General features: G+C 47.4%; 1 protein-coding gene across 6 annotated transcripts in view; it reads right to left on the bottom strand.

The window, feature by feature from the left end:
• Positions 1-21,546, bottom strand: part of nfic (nuclear factor I/C) — a 107,697-nt gene that overhangs the window by 73,694 nt on the left and 12,457 nt on the right. For all 6 annotated transcript variants that reach the window (XM_077004261.1, XM_077004260.1, XM_077004263.1 and 3 more), the window contains exon 2: positions 1,861-2,392. In XM_077004261.1, the coding sequence (XP_076860376.1) occupies positions 1,861-2,392 (532 nt within the window). The remainder of the gene's footprint in view (positions 1-1,860; positions 2,393-21,546) is intronic.

Raw genomic sequence — 21,546 nt, 5'->3', positions numbered from 1 at the left:
CTCTCTCTCTCTCTCTCTCTCTCTCTCTCTCTCTCTCTCTCTCTCTCCACATCCCCCTATCAGCACTGGCTTTAGTGTTGTGCCATTGTAAAGGCGGAGCTGTTATCTCTACGTTTACAGCCAGGAGTTTGTAGGACGTTGGACAGGTCATGTGACATCCGGGCCGCCTCCGTGACCCAGACAAACACAGGGTGAAGGTCAGTGGGTGGTGGGGGTGGGGTGGGGGGGTGGAGCTAATGAGTGGTTTTCTCTTTCTCTCTGCCTCCTCTCTCCCCCTCCCCCTTTCTTTCCCTCCCTCCCTCCCTCTCTCTCTCTCTTCCTCTCCGGCAGGCTGTCTCGTGCTTTTTCAATATCCCATCATGGGAGGACACGGTTGAGTCTCTCACTGCGTGTTTGTCATGCAGACGCCACACCACAGCCCACTCAATACTGATGTTTCTAAAGTCTCGCAGTCGCAGACACGGGCGCATCGACTGGGCCAGACGCCTCCTCTCTGGTGCCCAGAGCCTCCTCTCCTCTGAGCGCATCACCTCCTCTGTACCACACCACACGCGTCTCACACCCCTCTGCACTCTGGCGTGTGCCCACGCCCCCAGTGGGCTCAACCGCGTGCGATGCCACGCGTGTGATGCCACGCGTGTGATGCCACGCGCGCGGCTGGGGAACCTGCCACTAACAGGTCTGCGCTCACGGGCTCAGGAAGCACGGCTTCATTCCTGAGAGGGTGAGAGAGCCACTTAGCAAAAGGTGAAAAAAGCTAAATCCATTGATGTGGGGAATTGGAGACACGTACTACACACTGAGTCACTCCTGCCACCACAGACACGCGAATGCGCACACACACACGTACACACACTCAAACACATCCACAAACACACTCATTCTGCAACAAGGACCAGACAACCAAAACCACCCATCTCTGAGACACACACACACAGCCGTGCCAGGCCAGCCCAGACGCCCCTCCCTACAGGACGCCGTTAAATCACCTGCGTCTGCTCAGGAAACACCATCATCCCCCTAAAGAAGAAGACTCGACTCCACCGAAACCACCGCCAACTCAGCAAAAAGCCGCCATTGTTTCAGCCCAACCCGTACAACTGATTTGTTTGTTTCCTTATTTTCTGTAAAATCACCAAATGATTTATTTGTAAATCAGCTCCCCATCCTTGTCTGATCTCCTGTCCTGATCTGCTCGGATCTCTTGGTCTGATCTGCCTCGTGGTTGTGTGGGGCCGGTGTGGTGGGAGGGTTCCAGCAGGCGGAGGGCCCGGTTCCTCCGGCTGCAGACCCAGCCGCACGGCTGTGCCTTCGCCAGCTGTCTCACAGACCTGCTGCTCGGTGCCAGTCTACACCCTTCTTCACAGCCCTGTAAATGTGAGCACATCCCCCAGTCTGCCAGATCACCACATGTGCATTTAAAATGATTTAAAGCAGTGGGACTGAACTCTGTGTAATTCCAACCTCTCTCTCCCTCTCACTCTCTCTCTTGGCTGTAGTTTTGACACTTGCCCTGAAAAGGTCACACTAGGAGCGATGCTACCCCCCCCCCCCCCCCCAGGGGTGTGTGAGGCAGGAAATGACTCAGCAGGTTTTGTTCTCAGAAGGATGAGCTGAAGCATCCTCTGTGATTTACCAAAATGCATCAAAACACACGTCCGTCCACCAACAGCTTTTATAGCGCCTGGGATTCTCCAAGCGGTACAGAGCGACACTTCCTGTACTTACACACCGCAGCAGTGCAACTTCTAGCTAAATTACAGTGAAAGACACACACACACACACACACACGAAAGGCAGTCACGCCGCAGTGTGGCCAAGAGAGGCGCTAGCTGGTTAGCGCGGGCGGGGCCCACTCACCTCTCTCCTGTACGAAGTAAGCCAGGTACAGGTCCAGCTCCTTGACGGAGACGCTGATGTGGTGCGGCTGCACGCACAGGATGTGGTTGGAGCACTGGCCGCCCTTGACCAGCCGCTCGCCGTCCGTGCTCTCCAGGGGAATCCCCTTAAACAAGATCACCATGACCAGGTCCAGACGCCACACCTTGTCCGCCTGGCGCAGGCAGTCGATCCGCCTCATCTTGCCCTTCTGGTCGGGGTTGGAGAGCACGCAGCAGGGCGCCTTCTTCCCCGTGATGGACAGCACGAAGTCCTCGCGGCACTCGGGACGGATGTCCTTGCGCAGCTTGGCGAGGAGGCGGGACGCCCACTTCTGCTTGACTTCGGGCTTCTCGCCCAGCAGCTCGTCCTTCACCGCGCGCTCCTCGTCCTTGGTCATACGCTTCTCGTGCTTCTTGAAGTACTTGCGTTTGCGCGCCTGCAGGTTGAACCAGGTGTAGGCGAACGCCCGCACGTGCGGCAACAGCGCCTCGATGAACGGGTGGAACTCGTCCTGGGGGAGGGCGGGAAGAGAGAGGGGTGAGGGGAGGAGTGGACCGGGGTCGCCACACCCGGCACACCCGCTGAGCACGGCGCTGCCCGACAAACACCGGCCTTGTGTGGCAAGAACATTTTCATTCACATGTCTACATTTATATATCAGCATTTACATGTCTTCATTTACATATCCTCATTTACATATAATGTGCACATCTACATACTGTATTTACATATTGCACAATCTTATGCGTGTTCAGAAATGACTTAAAGACAAGATACTAATATTCATAAGCTCCCTTGTTAGCACCAATAATGTGTTCATTATTAGCACCATCGCTTATTGGCCACCTACTAGTATTAAATGTCAAAAAAGCCTGAAGCGCTTCGTAGGGTGACCAGGTGGGGGGGGGGGTTGGCAGTTGCCACCACCAACAGAGCCCTTGCCACCCCTAGTGCCACCCCACTGGAAATGGTCATCTTAAGAGAAAATATGTGTTTCCTTTCGTTCATCATTTGTATATGGACCCCTCAAAGCCTTGGTCTCCCTTTGGCCACCCCTTGAAAACAAGTCTAGCTCCACCACTGACCAGATCTGAGATGGTGAAAAAGACGTTATCTTGGCGGGGGGGTTGGGCTACTTCACTCCCCCTTCTCGTTCAAGCTGAGCGGAGTAGGGAAGGTGGGACTAGTTTACGAACAAAACACTTCTCAAAATTCTCTTTAAGTTCTAGCAAAGCAAAAAAAAGGACATGTGCGGGTAAAAGAGAGACGTCTGGTCACGCTAGCGTTTCGTGTGGAGGTGTCACGCAGGCACGCGCGTTGCTGTGTACAGGAGGCCGTTCAGTAAAACACCACCACCACCGCTGGCGGTTCTGTCCCAACACGACCCGGCCCGCCGTCATTTATCCAATTATGTTTTGTTGACTGTTTTCCCTCTTGGTGGTGAGTTTCCACACTAGCGCACATCTGGGGGCCTGGCTGTTCACAGGCCGCCATGGGCTGAGACGCCATGGCAATGCTCCCCCCGCCGCGCTAATCATTCCCACGCGCGCTGCTCTGAGCTCCCGCTAGCAAGACTGAGCGAGGCAGCCGTAGCCGTTACGGAAAACCGCTGAACACAAATGTCACTGCAACAAATATGGGCACCTGCTTTGTGCATCACTGCGAGAGTGCGCACACACACACATACACACACACACACACACTCACTCACAATCACACAAACACACAGCCGCAGTGGTTTGTGTATGCCTGTGAGGTTTACTGTACAGCATCACTGAGTGTACATGCATGACACAGTCATAACAAGACGAGCACTGATTACAATCTACGAACAAACCCACTCATTGGCTTGGCTTGCATTCTTTAGGAGAAGTGTGTTACAAAATAATCAATAAAGGCTAAAGTCAGATGGCGTGAGCTAGGCCTGCTGGGTGCACCACTACAATCCGAGTGGAGCCGTCTCCAGACTGAGACCTGTCTCACAAAAAACACAGAGACAAATAACGTAGAGAAGACACATCGCAGCACGCTAGGTAAGAGTGAGGTTTGACACGGAGATAAACCCAGAGATAAATCAAAGGACACAAAGACAGGGAGTGAAAGTTGAAGAATACGAGAGAGAGCATGAGAGAAGCAATGAGAATGTGTGTGTGTGAGAGAGAGTGAGAGAGAGAGAGAGAGGGAGTGAGGAGTGTCTTGCTAGGTTTCGGGGCCTGTTGAACATGAATATGACATGCTGTGCACCTCAGCAGCAGACAGCTCCACATCACACACTCACACACACACACACACACACACACACACACACACACACACACACACACACACACACACACACACCTGCTACACACACAATACAACACAATACAATACAATACAGCACAATACAACACAGCACAATACAGAGTACAATACAGCAAAGCACAACACGATACAGCAAAGCACACAACAGTATAACACACTACAGCACAACACACTACAGCACAGCACAACACCACTCAGGACACAAGAACCCCACCCAACAAACTCTCCCCTCTCAGGACACAGCGCCATGCAGATTAAGAGATGTAACTCCTGCGTAAGAGGATTCAGCACTGCACACAACGCACCACTGAACACACAACAAAACCCACATGTGTACTGCACTACACAAAACCAGTGGCCCACCGTTCACCTCAGCCCTCAAACCACCTCACACCTCATCAAGAAGAAATGTGCACGTGCGTGCGTGTGTGTGTGTGTGTGTGTGTGCTGAAGCTGAGCTATAAAGATGCCACCTCCCCTAATAAACTCTGCCTGGGTGAGTAACAGCTAAAAGGCTGCTCTGCATAACCTGCTTTCTTTCCTATGTGCTGAACAGAAAACAGACATCCTGCAAGGTTTCCCTTCAGTCCGAAGGTCACTCCTTGCTAGGTAGCCACCCTGCTGTCCTCAAAACCCGCATGTGACGTTAAGCGAGTTCCACAATCCCAGCAGCCTCTCCAGAGAGACATGGAGATGAAGGAGAAGGGAACCGGATTTCACTTCTATTTTTACCAAAGAGCAATGGTGGAGCTACTGGTGCTTGTATGTGCAGGGCGTTTTGGGCAGCGGGACAGGCTCCAGGTTCCAGGCCATCAGCGGCAGGGTAACTGGGCGGCTGGAGGGGCCCCAGTCATCCTGCTCTGTCTGAAAGCGCGGGCAGACGTCCCGCGGATGCAGGACAGCTCCGGTTACAGTGTAAACTTTCCGAAGCTGAACTTAAAAAAGAGATGGAAAGAGAGTGAGAGGGCAGAGAGAGAGCAGAGAGAGAGAGAGAGGCTGACGGAAACCAGGACTCCGGTTTGCTAGTCAGGCAGACAGACGATGGGCAGAAACGTGATGGCGTCTGCTGGGTGTTTCACCATGCTGGTTCTAATAAGTCCCCCATAGTTCCTTGCTGCGAACCCAAAACAGCAGACACCAATGCCCAGACGCGGAGAAACCCAAACCAAAGGCAGCGTGTGACACGCTCGCTCGCCCTCAACAGCACGCCAGCTCCCCCCTCACTGCTCAATCCCACCGACGGCCGCAGGGAAATCTCGTCTAAAACGGAGCGCGAGTTTACGGGCAGGCCCAGTTCCCAGCAGACGGCCCAGACTGCGTGTTCCCCGCTCCTGCGGACAGAGCGCTTCTCATTAGGCCAACTCCGGCACCAGCAAACCCGTCGCTCCTCCAGCTCTGGAGAAAAAATAAACATTCATTAGGTTTTCCTCCCTCATGCAGCCTTTGACGGTACTGCCGGGGGCGCCGTGAGTTCAGCCGAGCCCACGCCACACTTGGTGCCAGAACCAGTGTGCCGCAGAGGAAAACTCCACGCTGAAGACCCAGCACGGACGTTCCAGTTCCCCTGGCACAGGCGCTGAAGTTGGGAACACGCTGGATTTATCTCTCTCGGCACTTTGGATGAGATACTGGATTTCTGGGGGCTGAGGGAGCACAGTAACGTTTGAGTAGTAGAGACGGAGAAAGTGCAGATTTGGAAGGGAAGCTGGACTCGTACGAGTGGTGGAGTTGGAGGGGTAATGTTCAGGACAACGGAGCCCCCCCACCCCCTACATTCTAGATTCATTATGCTGTAATGTTTTCATAATCCCCGTCCTCCCCCCCACTGTTCCCTGCTCTCCTCTGTACAACTTCCATCTGTGCAAACCCAACGTTTACAAGCATCTGAGGACAGCCACACAACCCCCCCCCCCCCCCCAACTCCATTCCTGTGCTGCGTAAATCTGCTCTGTCCCTCATCACCCTCTGCAGTGATTCAGGAGATCCAGCAGGATCAGGTTGAAAGGGGCCCATTTATCTAAAAGCAAACCTGCTGCAGCCTCATAGCTGAGAATCTGCTTGAGCAACAGAAAACATCCAAATGAAGCAAAGAGAATCTTTCTCTCTCTCTCTGTATGTCTCTCTCTCTCTGTATGTCTCCCTCTCTCTGTATGTCTCTCTCTCTCTGTCTCTCTCTCTCTCTGTCTGTCTCTCTCTCTCTGTCTCTCTCTCTCTGTCTCTCTCTCTCTCTGTATGTCTCTCTTTCTGTGTATGTTAGTCTCTCTCTCTCTCTGTATATCTCTCTCTGTTTGTGTGTGTCTCTCTCTCCCCCTCTTTCTCTTTCCATATTAGGCCTGGCTGTGGTCCACAGGAACACTCTTCTTTTCCTATGGTCGTTAGGAAGTGTTTGCCTTAACTGGCCTGAGGTCAGGCAGCAGTGGTAAGAGTGTTACTGATACACACAGGTGATGGATGGATGGGTTTGCTGGGGTAGATGAGGTGGAGATCTGTGATGAGCAGTAGGGTGATGGCAGGCTGCCCATGACAACCATCTGAATGGTTCTGAGGCGTTAGCAACTAGGCCAGAGCCAAGCCATGACCTTAAAAAGCCTCAACCTGCTGGAGACACAGGCCAGAGATAGACACACACCCACCCACCCACACCCACAGACAGAGGCCAGACACAAAACCAGTACCCCCCCCCCCCCCCCCCCCCCACACACACACATACACACACCCACACCCACACACAGAGGCCAGACACAAAACCAGTACCCCCCCCACACACATACACACACCCACACCCACACACAGAGGCCAGACACAAAACCAGTACCCCCCCCCCCCCCCACATACACACACAAAACCAGAACCCCCCCCCCCCCCCCCCCCACACACACACACACACACACACACACACACACACACACACACAGACCTGCAGGTGAGTCAGTACTTCACACACATACATACACAAGCCTGTCCCCACACACTAAAGAACTGCTGGTAGCTTAGAGAGTCTTACTGCACACACGCATACACACACACTCGCACATACACACTCCCTCCCACACACACACACACACACACATACGCATTAGGCACTAATACACAACTGTAGATGTGCACACGTAAACATACACGCATGCACGCACACACACGCATGCACGCACACATACACACCCACTCACATGCACGCACACACACACACAGATACACACACGCACACACACACACACAAGCTGAGGACTATCCCAGCCTCACGTTGATGGAGTAATCGAATCATTGTGTTATTGCAGAAATGGAAAGTGTTTTATTCATACCGGTTGCCTGGATACCCTCTTTTATTATGGCCAACACAGAGAGCCGATTCCTTTTTCTTCCATGCAGATCTTTTTCAGAACTGACACTTATGAGGGGGTGGGAGCAGGAAAGGATTACTGAACTGGGGAGTTGTGGTCACACACACACACACACACACACACACACACACATACACAGGCACCACACCATATACACACACACACACGCACCCTCCATTGCCATGGTTACCCGCTGGTCGCCAGCACGTGTCCCAGTCAAAGCTTTTCCCAGCGGTCTTCCCGAAAACTTTTCGCCGCAGGAATAAGAGGAAAGACCTACTTCATCTCGCAAACACGCACCACCCCTCCCCCCAACCACATCATTAGCAACCGAAATAACTGCAGCTCAAAACTACAGTTCGTAACAGAGTCACATTAACTGTCCCATTAAAGAACCACAAAAAAGAGGCAAGAGGTATTTTCCCTTTCTGTTGCAGGATTATTATTGTCCAGGCAGTGACGGAGCACTTCGAGCAGACAGTGTGGCAAGAATACTTGCAGTGGAGAAATCTGTGTGGAAGAGCTCTGAGGCAGGGTCTCTGTGGTAAGGTCTCTGAGGCAGGGTCTCTGTGGTAAGGTCTCTGAGGCAGGGTCTCTGTGGTAAGGTCTCTGAGGCAGGGTCTCTGTGGTAAGGTCTCTGAGGCAGGGTCTCTGTGGTAAGGTCTCTGAGGCAGGGTCTCTGTGGTAAGGTCTCTGAGGCAGGGTCTCTGTGGTAAGGTCTCTGAGGCAGGGTCTCTGAGGCAGGGTCTCTGAGGCAGGGTCTCTGAGCAATGAGGTAGGATCTCTGAGCTCTGAGGCAGGATCCTCCTTCTACTCTTCACTCCTTTTCCTGCTCCTGCTGTTCTGCAGCCAAATGTTCTGGGTGGAGTCTCTCCCTTTATCTCTCATTCATCTTTCTTGCTCCTCCTTATCCATCTGCTTGCCCCCCCCCCCCCCCCACCTCTCCCATCCCTCCTTGCCCCTACCACTGCTGAAATAAGCCTCCCTGGTCTGAGCAGTGGACCCTGGTGCACTCCTGCAGCTGTTCTCCGTGCGGTCCAGTTCCTCCCACACACAGCGACAGCCATGCGGAGGCTGGAGATCTCTGAGCAAACCCTCACCCAAGCTGGAACACCAACCCAGACTGGCCTCACACACGCTCCCAGTAACCCCAGACTGGCCTCACACACGCTCCCAGTAACCCCAGACTGGCCTCACACACGCTCCCAGTAACCCCAGACTGGCCTCACACAAGCTCCCAGTAACCAGCAGGACCTGGGACGACAACGACAATCCCCACTCACGCGGTAATTACCAGATTAAGCTCAGTCAATACCCTGGAACACTAGCTCTCCAGAGTTTTCTGTGAAGTCTCCAGATACAGTGAAGCCCTTCATCTCCACCCTGGAATAATTTCACTTGCAAATACACAGAAATACAGTAGAGTTCAGTAGCAACACACAGTAACGAGGAGACAGCACACGCCATAAGTGAATATGGCACACGAGGTGACACGGTGGGGTGAAACAGACTGACAGACTCCCTCCCTGGGTAAAGTGGGTAAAGTGCTTCTGGTTACAAGGCTTCTCGAATCTACCATCAAGCCCTGTTATGTGTGTGGCGTTGGATAGTGGCCTGCTTCCACAAAAAAGGTAAGGTTCTCTAGCACAAAGTGGGTCAAAGGGGATATTCTGTTGACTTCCAGTAGTGAGTCACACAGCCTCTCTCTCTCTCTCTCTCTCTCTCTCTCGCTTTCTGTCTTTCTCTTCTGTCTCTCTCACTTTCTCTCTCTGCACTGCTGCTGCTGGGTCTGCCACTGGTCACTAACCACCACAATGAGGAGAGAAGCAGAGATAGAGAGATGAACAAATACACAGATACATACAGATATAGAGAGATGAACAAATACACAGATACATACATATATAGAGAGATGAACAAATACACAGATACATACAGATATAGAGAGATGAACAAATACACAGATACATACAGATATAGGGAGATGAACAAATACACAGATACATACAGATATAGAGAGATGAACAAATACACAAATACAGAGATAGAGAGATGAACAAATACACAGATAAATACAGATATAGAGAAAAACACACTGACTAATAGCAGACAGACTTACCGACAGACAGACTGATGGCAGACAGGCAGGAGGAGACAGACAGACAGACTGATGGCAGACAGGCAGGAGGAGACAGACAGACAGACTGATGGCAGACAGGCAGGAGGAGACAGACAGACAGACTGATGGTTGGGAGTGGGGGAGGTAGGTGTAGCTTTGTGCTTTTGAGCTCATCTCTGTCTCCATCACTTCCTGTTTCTCTTGCTGTACGATATGGAAATTCTAGGATATGAATGGAGCTTGAGTCTTTGTCTCAGTGATTTTCTACAAACTACAGATCACTGGACAACTAACATTTGAATTCAGTCAAGCACACTCCATGTTGAATAACTTTAAGTAAAATCTGAATCCATGAAGCACACACTATCAATATTAAACTCATGCCAACCTCTCTTGGAATGTTTGACACTTCCAAGACTTTTCATTTATTTCAACTGTAAATTTATGACTGTCCTTTATCCAGTGCCTAATGAATAATGTGACTAATATGATTAATATGCAAGTAATACATTAGGCATATTTCCCAAGGGGAATGATGCCACTGAAAAGATGTCCAAGCCTAACAAAACAGTGAAGAGCTGTCTATGGCCACCACTAATGAACACATGCAGTCATGAGGTCCACGTTCCCATGCCAAATAAACACACCTGTCCCATTCGCATATGAAATAGCACCAACCTTCCATTGACAAAAGACAGAGAGAGTGAGACAGGAGAGAGAGAGAGACAGAGAGAGAGATGGGGAGCAAGAGAGAGAGAGAGACAGAGAGAAAGAGAGGGAGACACAGAGAGAAAACAGGTTTGTTAACTGAACCCCAGAAACAAGAAAGAATTAGCATGATTAAGTCCATCTCTGAGAATAATTAGTGCCATACACCCGTCTGGATGTCTGTGTGTAGAAACCTGTTCGCCGTCTAGCCTGTCTTCTCTGAGCTGCTCGTGTGTTTGGGTTTATTGTGCTGGGAATGACGATGATGACGATAATGATGATATCGACTACGACGACACCTCCTAATGCAGGAGGGGCTGGTGTGAGGTTCACTCTAGCCTCCTGTTCAGCACAAAGACAGTGGCAGACTGACCTCAGACATACCACAAAAGCAAAGAGTGTTAACAGCACCGGAGGGAGAAGACTGCGATTCATTCTGTGATTGGCCTCTTTGTGTACAAAATGCTCCACCACTTGAATATGTGTACAATGAACCCACAGGACACATGGGCTCAGACCACAGCGTCACACGCATCCATAGTCATCCTTGGGCTTAACAGCAGCGAATGTCACCACACCACCCCACCGCCACACCACCACACCACCACCACACCACGCACAGCGGCAGTGACTCCGCCCACTACACTTGTACATAAACACATGCCACAGTTGCAGAGGTTTTAGCTGTCCACTGAACTACGAGGGAACGGGGCACACTTGATGAAGCACCTTCAGGGATGGTGTCCAACACACCTCACCCTTGGCAGGACGTGAACCCACAACCTCCTGGGCCCTGGCCCACTGCTCCAGGTGCGGCTGACGCAAATGCTCAGCTCTGTCAGCCGCCATCTTAACCATCTGACAGTTCTTCACATGACTAATGAGAGTTGAGAGGAGGGATGAAGGAACATGTCCACACAGAAGCATCTAAACAGACATGTGAGAAAAACAAACAAACAAAAACAGCTACCGCAGGTTTTTAGTAGAGAGCAGGGCAGTCAGTTTGGAGGGTTCAGGGCCAGAGAGGGTTTCCCACGTGGTGCAGATCACAGACGCAACTACAATCGCAGACCGGCTGGCTACCTTCTCCCATTTCTTATTCACATCTGCAGACTAGATAATAGTCATGCAAGATGGGGACATACAAACACAGTCACAAACATCAGTAAATTACTCATGTAATGATTCCGTTGGGTAAAGAACGGTCTGACATGATTCTTTTATGGCTTTGGAACATAATATGTGAGCACTCAGGGAGTTTGGAGTTTCGTTTTTAAGCTAATATTGAATATAAAACCTTTGCATTTTCCCTCAAAGCACACATATGTCTCTCTGTTCTTCAGTAGCTCCTGAATCTTTGATCTGAGGGTAGAAGACACAATAGTGGACGTCAACCTTTAACAGCAACTTTTCCATTTTTTGATCTGTGTCATATTAACACTGCTGTTTTGATGTGAGTCATATTAACCCTGCTGTTTTGATATGTGTCATATTAACAATGCTGGTTTGATATGTGTCACATTAACACTACTGTTTTGATATGTGTCATATTAACACTGCTGGTTTGATATGTGTCATATTAACACTACTGTTTTGATATGTGTCATATTAACACTGCTGGTTTGATATGTGTCATATTAACACTGCTGGTTTGATATGTGTTACATTAACACTACTGTTTTTATATGTGTCATATTAACACTACTGTTTTGATATGTGTCATATTAACACTACTGTTTTGATATGTGTCATATTAACACTGCTGGTTTGATATGTGTTACATTAACACTACTGTTTTGATGTGTGTCACATTAACACTACTGTTTTGATATGTGTCACATTAACACTACTGTTTTGATGTGTGTCACTTTAACACTACTGTTTTGATATGTGTCACATTAACACTGCTGTTTTGATGTGTGTCACATTAACACTACTGTTTTGATGTGTGTCACATTAACACTACTGTTTTGATATGTGTCATATTAACACTGCTGGTTTGATATGTGTCATATTAACACTGCTGGTTTGATATGTGTCATATTAACACTACTGTTTTGATATGTGTCATATTAACACTACTGTTTTGATATGTGTCATATTAACACTGCTGGTTTGATATGTGTCATATTAACACTGCTGGTTTGATATGTGTTACATTAACACTACTGTTTTGATGTGTGTCACATTAACACTACTGTTTTGATGTGTGTCACATTAACACTGCTGTTTTGATATGTGTCACATTAACACTACTGTTTTGATATGTGTCACATTAACACTACTGTTTTCCTACTGCTTACAGTCATGCACAACAAAAGCTTGCAGACACCTCCAGCTGAGAGTCTTCCTCATTCTCAGACAGTGATGAGTCTTCCTCATTCTCAGACAGTGATGAGAGTCTTCCTCACGCTCTTTTGCACTGGGTTGGATCACAGCACGCAGTGGCTCTGTGTTATCAGGGTTTTCCAAAATCAATCACCATAACTGATCACTGCACTGAAGTCTGAGAAGTCTGCTCAACCCTCCACAACACACGCAGGTTTAAGATAAACGACACTGCAGCACATCAATAACGCAGAACGATAATTACAGCTTCAAAACTCACAATTTAGGCCAAAGATAAAAAACTTGATTTATTCATGTATGGTCTACTGTATGAATAGTGCAACAGTATAGTATATTTCAAATTGACACAAACAATTCATTTGTAAATGTGACACATACATTCACCTATTGAGAAAATGAGAGTTTCTGTTTTACAGTGATGAATCCATCCTATCAGTACATCCAATTAGCTTCTCATCACAACCAGTTAGAGGATCTAAGTGCTCGCTGGTTGGGCACTTTATAATTACTGAAGACTATGATAAGCTGCTTGAGTGATGAGCTTGTGTTTGAAATGACACCAAAAAACTACATTTTCACAAATGTGTTTGATTGTCCTGCTGTTAGTGGTAATAACTGCTGTATGATCAGTCAGAGAAACGCTGATGTGAATATTGTGTCCATCGTCTGAAGCACTCTGATCATTTATAACAGGACATATTAGGAGCAATTTTACATCTGAAAAAAGACCCACAACCACCTACGGCTACTGAAAGAGCTTTGATCATTTTTTGTGAAATATATCTGTATGTACGGTAGCTAATTTTAGGTAGTGAATTCCATTAAATGGTTATTATTTATGATTTATAGTGACATTTTTAATGATTTCAGATGATTATTTGAAGCTTACGTACACTGTGACTTAAAGGCATACTGGGATCTTAATGTCTTGCTGAACCTGTTCAACACACACACACACACACAGGCACGCACGCGCACGCACGCACGCACGCACACACACACCCACACACACACACACGCACGCGCACACGCACACAGCTTCAGGCCAAAAAGAGACAGTCAGTGTGGGAACACCTCTGGCAGTATTAGCCACTGACAGCTCTCCACCTGAGCAGGTGTACCGCTACACCTGAAACAATAGAATCACTCACACCGCCCCCTGCGCCAGGCCCTGTGAAAGCGGAGACTGCCACAGAGAACCCCGTGTCAAATCAATATGACTCCTTGTAAACCCGAACCACGGATACCATTCTAGATTTTGTAGGAGTATTACACGGTATTGGATTACTGATTTCTAAAGCAACATCCTGTGTGATGGGTGCAGGGCTATAGTGGGTCACAGCCCAACAAGGTGTTTTCTTTTGAGCCTGACCCCAGATCTGACCTGCACCCTAAAACAGGAAGAACTTGAGCAGGACGACAACACACCAGTTACACTGCGATTCATCGGGATACTAAGCAGCTTTGCGGTCAGGTGACTGCAGTCGTTAATACGCACAGAGAAGCACATAAGAGAGAGAGAGGGACAGAGAGTGAGAGAGAGACAGACAGAGAGAGAGAGAGAGAGAGAGAGAGAGAGTAAATCAGGGCAGCGTGCTTTATGGGAAATGCAAAGCAGTCACTCCACTTGAGCTCTGACCTGAACATACCACAACAATAGAAATCCATTATAGGGGATTAGAGATCACCTGGTTACTCAGAGACCACGTTGCTGCTCCTCCCAACCCCCTGCAATCACTCCATCAACCTCTCCTGTATGCTGCTGGTCTCTCTCCATCTGTCTCTGTCTCTCTCTCCTGTCCCTTCCCTCTGCCACCCCCTCAGCAGACAGAGGACAGACTCCTAGAGTAGTATACACTCCGTACAGGAGTATATATGCTTCCTAGAGTAGTATACGCTCCCTACAGGAGTATATATGCTCTGTAGAGTAGTATATGCTCCCTACAGGAGTATATATGCTTCCTAGAGTAATATATGTTCCCTACAGGAGTATATATTCTTCCTAGAGTAGTATACGCTCCCTACAGGAGTGTATATGCTCTGTAGAGTAGTATATGCTCCCTACAGGAGTGTATATGCTCTGTAGAGTAGTATATGCTACCTACAGGAGTATATATGCTTCCTAGAGTAATATACGTTCCCTACAGGAGTATATATTCTTCCTAGAGTAGTATATGCTCCCTACAGGAGTATATATACTCCCTAGAGTAGTATACGCTCCCTTCAGGAGTATATATGCTTCCTAGAGTAGTATACACTCCCTACTGGAGTATATATGCTCTCTAGAGTAGCATACGCTCCCCACAGGAGTATATATGCTCCCTAAAGTAGTAAACGCTCCCTACAGGAGTATATATGCTTCCTAGAGTAGTATACGCTCCCTACAGGAGTATATATGCTCCCTAGATTAGTATATGCTCCCTACAGGAGTATATATGCTCTCTGGAGTATTATACGCTCCCTACAGGAGTATATATATGCTTCCTAGAGTAGTATACGCTACCTCTACAGGAGTATATATGCTCCCTAGATTAGGATATGCTCCCTACAGGAGTATATATGCTTCCTAGAGTAATATACACTCCCTAGAGGAGTATATATGCTCCCTAGAGTAGTATACACTCCCTAGAGGAGTATATATGCTCCCTAGAGTAGTATATGCTCCCTACAGGAGTATATATGTTCCCTGGAGTAGTATACGATCCCTACAGGAGTATATATGCTCTCTAGAGTAGTATACGCTCCCTACAGAAGTATATATATGCTTCCTAGAATAGTATATGCTCCCTACAGGAGTATATATGCTCTCTGGAGTATTGTACGCTCCCTACAGGAGTATATATGCTCCCTAGAGTAGTATATGCTCCCTACAGGATATACACTCCGTACAGGAGTATATATGCTTCCTAGAGTAGTATACGCTCCCTACAGGAGTATATATGCTCTGTAGAGTAGTATATGCTCCCTACAGGAGTATATATGCTTCCTAGAGTAATATATGTTCCCTACAGGAGTATATATTCTTCCTAGAGTAGTATACGCTCCCTACAGGAGTGTATATGCTCTGTAGAGTAGTATATGCTCCCTACAGGAGTGTATATGCTCTGTAGAGTAGTATATGCTACCTACAGGAGTATATATGCTTCCTAGAGTAATATACGTTCCCTACAGGAGTATATATTCTTCCTAGAGTAGTATATGCTCCCTACAGGAGTATATATACTCCCTAGAGTAGTATACGCTCCCTTCAGGAGTATATATGCTTCCTAGAGTAGTATACACTCCCTACTGGAGTATATATGCTCTCTAGAGTAGCATACGCTCCCCACAGGAGTATATATGCTCCCTAAAGTAGTAAACGCTCCCTACAGGAGTATATATGCTTCCTAGAGTAGTATACGCTCCCTACAGGAGTATATATGCTCCCTAGATTAGTATATGCTCCCTACAGGAGTATATATGCTCTCTGGAGTATTATACGCTCCCTACAGGAGTATATATATGCTTCCTAGAGTAGTATACGCTACCTCTACAGGAGTATATATGCTCCCTAGATTAGGATATGCTCCCTACAGGAGTATATATGCTTCCTAGAGTAATATACACTCCCTAGAGGAGTATATATGCTCCCTAGAGTAGTATACACTCCCTAGAGGAGTATATATGCTCCCTAGAGTAGTATATGCTCCCTACAGGAGTATATATGTTCCCTGGAGTAGTATACGATCCCTACAGGAGTATATATGCTCTCTAGAGTAGTATACACTCCCTACAGAAGTATATATATGCTTCCTAGAATAGTATATGCTCCCTACAGGAGTATATATGCTCTCTGGAGTATTGTACGCTCCCTACAGGAGTATATATGCTCCCTAGAGTAGTATATGCTCCCTACAGGATATATGCTCCATACAGGAGTATATATGCTTCCTAGAGTAGTATACGCTCCCTACAGGAGAATATATATGCTCACTAGAGTAGTATAAACTCCCTACAGGAGTATATATGCTCTCTAGAGTAGTATAAGCTCACTAGAGGAGTATATATGTTCCCTAGAGTAGTAAACGCTCCCTACAGGAGTATATTTGCTCCCTAGAGTAGTATACATCCCTACAGGAGTATATATGCTCTCTAGAGTAGTATACACTCCCTACAGAAGTATATATATGCTTCCTAGAGTAGTATACGCTCCCTACAGGAGTATACTCTCTAGAGTAGTATACGCTCCGTACAGGAGTATATAAGCTTCCTAGAGTAGTATACGCTCCCTACAGGAGTATATATGCTTCCTAGATTAGTATACGCTCCCTACAGGAGAATATATATGCTCCCTAGAGTAGTACATGCTCCCTAAAGAAGTATATATGCTCTCTAGAGTAGTATAAACTCCCTACAGGAGTATATATGCTCTCTAGAGTAGTATAAGCTCCCTACAGGAGTATATATGTTCCCTAGAGTAGTAAACGCTCCCTACAGGAGTATATATGCTCCCTAGAGTAGTATACGATCCCTACAGGAGTATATATGCTCTCTAGAGTAGTATACACTCCTTACAGAAGTATATATATGCTCCCTAGAGCATATATACTTCCTAGTGTAGTATAACCTCCCTACAGGAGTATATATGCTTCCTAGAGTAGTATACGATCCCTACAGGAGTATATATGCTCTCTAGAGTAGTATAAGCTCCCTACAGGAGTATATGTTCCCTAGAGTAGTAAACGCTCCCTACAGGAGTATATATGTTCCCTAGAGTAGTAAACGCTCCCTACAGGAGTATATATGCTCCCTAGAGTAGTATACGATCCCTACAGGAGTATATATGCTCTCTAGAATAGTATACACTCCCTACAGAAGTATATATATGCTCCCTAGACCATATATACTTCCTAGTGTAGTATAACCTCCCTATATGCTTCCTAGAGCATATATATATACAGGAGTATATATATACTCCATACAGGAGTATATATATATATATATATATGCTCCATAGAGTAGTATACGCTCCCTACAGGACTATTTATGCTGCCTAGAGTAGTATACGCTCCCTACAGGAGTATAAATGCTCTTTAGAGTAGTACAGGGAATCTCCAGCCCTGCAAACACAAACTAAGTTTCATCAAGTTAATTATTATTTTTTTATTTTAAAATATCTTTAGACCTAATTTGGTTTCTACGGGTAAACTGCTAATAGGACAAATGGCTAGTACAGATAGTTCTACATTAATTTCCTTTCATACAATTTGTTCTTACCAAGCACACATTAGCTTTTTACTTAATGAATACCAAAACCAACAGCTCACTGTGATTAGCATAATATTGTCTGAAGAAAATATCCATCTGTATTTGTTCATCATGACGAGGTCTCCTACTGATACCAATACTTCAACATTCTTCAGAGAATCACATTTACATGAGAAAATGTTAATGCTGAGTGAAACTTACAGTACAAACAGTCTGAAGCAAAGAAAAAAGGAAAGAATGTCATTGAACCAAATTATACGTGAAGCATTTTGAATAGTGACTACCACATGGATGAACTACTGCACTGTGTATCTGTCCCTATCAGACTGAGCAGAGGTGCTGGAACACAGAGACAAGCAGAAAATTGAGAATTCTGTCTTTCATTGTGTGAAGTATACACACACACAAACACACACACACACACACACACGCTGATACATAATTTTCCGCATTGACAAAAGACCTCTAAACACAGACATATTTCTTATTCTCCTCTTCTCCACTTAGTTAAGTAAGTGCTCGCAGAAAACACACTACAGTGCAGAATCAGCTGTCACACATGTTCCTCATAGGGTCACACACTCTCAATCATGCTTATCACAGAGCTTTGGCGTTTCCCGAGAAAGACAGCATGCATTCGTGTGTGTGTGTTTAAACGTCACTGCACGTCCCCAGGTGTTTGGACAACAGTCTCTGCCTGTATCAAGTCAGATCTTGATCAGATCCTACACTGATGGAGCAGGAGGAACTTCCTCTTAGTGCAATGAGGAACAGGAAATGACAGGGAAAAGGCAGCAGTGAAGTCTCCTGAAGGCCACGCCAGCGACGTCATTTTCGGATGCTGCTCCAATATGGACAGACTTTTCAAGCTCAGGGCAAAACTGAAACATGTAAGCTTATACACAAAAACACAAAGGATGTTTTTAACGCCTCAGGATTAGATATGAAATATCAAGCCTATAAAGTGCACGCTATCATTTTCTCCGTAAGTTGCGTTGTTGTTATTATTCGCTGGTTTCTGTCCAATCTACAACAGAAGCGTAAACTGATCTGCAAACAGCACACATTCCTGTTGTGGAAGTGCGTGGAGAAGTCCAAAGGCCCCAGTGGTACTGTGGGAACACTCCCAGTCATCGCAGAGCGGATTGCAAGGCACCTTTTGTCTTCCAAAATGTCACGTGATGTTCAGTTTAACAACACAGCGCAGCGCCCCAAGGTGAGCGAGTCCTGGAGAGACAAAGCCCTGAGCGGAGAGCATCAGAGCGACCCTGCGCTGAGTACGGCCCGCGCTACACACACAGCCCAAGTCCAGGCCCATCAAATCAATTTAAAACCTGTCTGGGAAAAGGAGCAGAAAAGTGCAGAGCCAGTCTGGGAAACGCAAGCGAAACAGAGCAGGCTGACATCTGGAAACCGCCTGGCCGACAACACCCCCACACCAAGCACCCACAGCTCGCGCTGAAGCGTTTGCACCACGACAGAAAGTAGTCCTGCAAACAAACAGTGTGACAAGCCAACTCGCGTTTTTCCTACATTGCCACACCGCTTCCTTTCTGCGTTTGAAAATAAGGTCAAGAGCGACTTATCATTTCTGAGCAAAGAGAAACCCCACTCACGCTCCAAATGACTTCCACACAGGATCTCGAGTGGTGCAGGATCAACACTGGGGCAGGTCTCTCAGCATGGCCAAACACAGGGGCAGGTCTCTCAGCATGACCAATCACAGGGGCAGGTCTCTCAGCATGGCCAATCACAGGGGCAGGTCTCTCAGCATGGCCAAACAGGTCAATCAACTTCCCAGTGAAGGTAATTAAGGTTTGGTGACGGAGGGGCGTCAAAGGCGTAGAACGCTTGTGCTCAGATTCTGATCTGTGACCCAGCACGGCTAAGGGGCCAGTTCCTGAACCCGGTGCGTGACCCAGCACAGCTGAGGAGCTGGTTCCTGAGCCCGGTGTGTGATCCAGCATGGCACTGAGAGTGCAGGCCTGCACTTCAACTCTGTGTCTCTCTTGGCTTAATTACATCAGGCCCGTAAGTGAATTTAGCATGAGCTTCAAGACCACTGACGGCACAGTTCTAAATCTGGAGAGTCCTGGGGAAACGAACTAGGTCTTCCTCTCTCTCTCTCCATCGCTCTCTGCCAAGGGAGGCAGATCATAAGAGACCAAATCAAATTAAATTTACTTTCAAATGGGATGAATAATTGATCATCTGCAAAAGAGGAACCTTTCAATTATTTAAGAGTCAGAACTGAATTTCAGGACATGTTGACTCTCATGCGTCCCACTTCTGTCCCTTCATTACGCTGAAGGTTAGCAGAGGACTCCAGACCAGAGTGGCTAGCATCCCTCTTCACTGGGGAGATGGTGGTATGGGATTCGTCTGTTCCTGGGCAGATCCAGAGCAGACCTCAAAGAACCCCTCAAGAACACCTCGAGGGGGCAAGGGTTTGATCTTAGCTGTTGGCAACAGCCCTCAATCAAGGAATCCCCATGCCGCTCCAGAACTGGCCTGTCAGAGGGGTGGTAGGAGTTTTAAAAGCCCCACCTGACTGTAAATCCAGATACTCGAGATTGCGCTGAACTCTGAATCAAGTTGGACTCCATAACTCCATAGTGCTCGAGAGCCCAATGCCCCATCACCAACCTCGAAAGAGCACCTCCAGTGTGAGGCGCTGTTAGCTTCTGCTAATGAGGTATATGCTTTACAGGAGCCTTTTCTAAATGTTCTTGTATTTGTCATTTATAACTGCATGCTAAAAGGTATCTGTTGAAAAACATCTCAGGAAGTCTCCACCTCACCTCCATGCCAGATGTAAGCCTGACATTCCTCTCATTTGTTCCCTCGGTTACGGTTAATTTCATAATGTGCAGGCCCACTTATCTTCCTAATCCGCGTTTGAGGAAAGGAAGATTTGAGTTTCTCCTCTCCTGCCTCTGTACAGCTTCAGGACAAGGAGGACCCTAACGCAGCCTCTCCCGTCCTACTCAGGGCCGCTTCGGTGAGAACCGCTCTGAGAAGAACGTTTCCATTTGTTCTGAATGGCTTTGAACTGCTCCTGGCCTGCGTTCACCTCTGGAGCTGTGTGAACTTCACACAGCCTGCTCTGCTGTGCTGGTCTCTCAATGACTGTTCAGGACATATTCTCTTCGTTAATGCCAATTTTCTCACCGCGCTAAATACGACCAGTCCTTGTTGGCGAAAGCCTCTCTCCAACGCAAACACTCCCACACGTTTTAAAAAGTGCTATTCAAATGAAGTTTACTATTCAGTGTGGGGTCAGCAAGCGTATCTTTTCAATCTACAGACTTCAAGCAGTGCAGACAGCAGCCCAAGGGATGCTGGGATATGACTTGTGTGAAGGGGATGGAGGAACACCATCCTAACCCCAACCTTAACGACAGCTCAGCTCTTGTGAACGGCTGCACAACATATCACTAATGCAGCAGTTATTAACACTGATGCAGAAGCTGGTATTATGTAAATGAGTCTTCTACCAACAAAAATCATCATTTTGATCAAATGTGTGTGTGTCCTGTGTGTGACCCTGTGTGTTTGACCTTGTGTGTCCCCCTGTGTGTGTGTCCCGTGTGTGAC

The sequence above is a fragment of the Brachyhypopomus gauderio genome, chromosome 4 (genome assembly GCF_052324685.1).
Source record: "Brachyhypopomus gauderio isolate BG-103 chromosome 4, BGAUD_0.2, whole genome shotgun sequence".
Lineage (NCBI taxonomy): Eukaryota > Metazoa > Chordata > Actinopteri > Gymnotiformes > Hypopomidae > Brachyhypopomus > Brachyhypopomus gauderio.
This window is presented reverse-complemented; position numbering and strand designations above follow the sequence as displayed.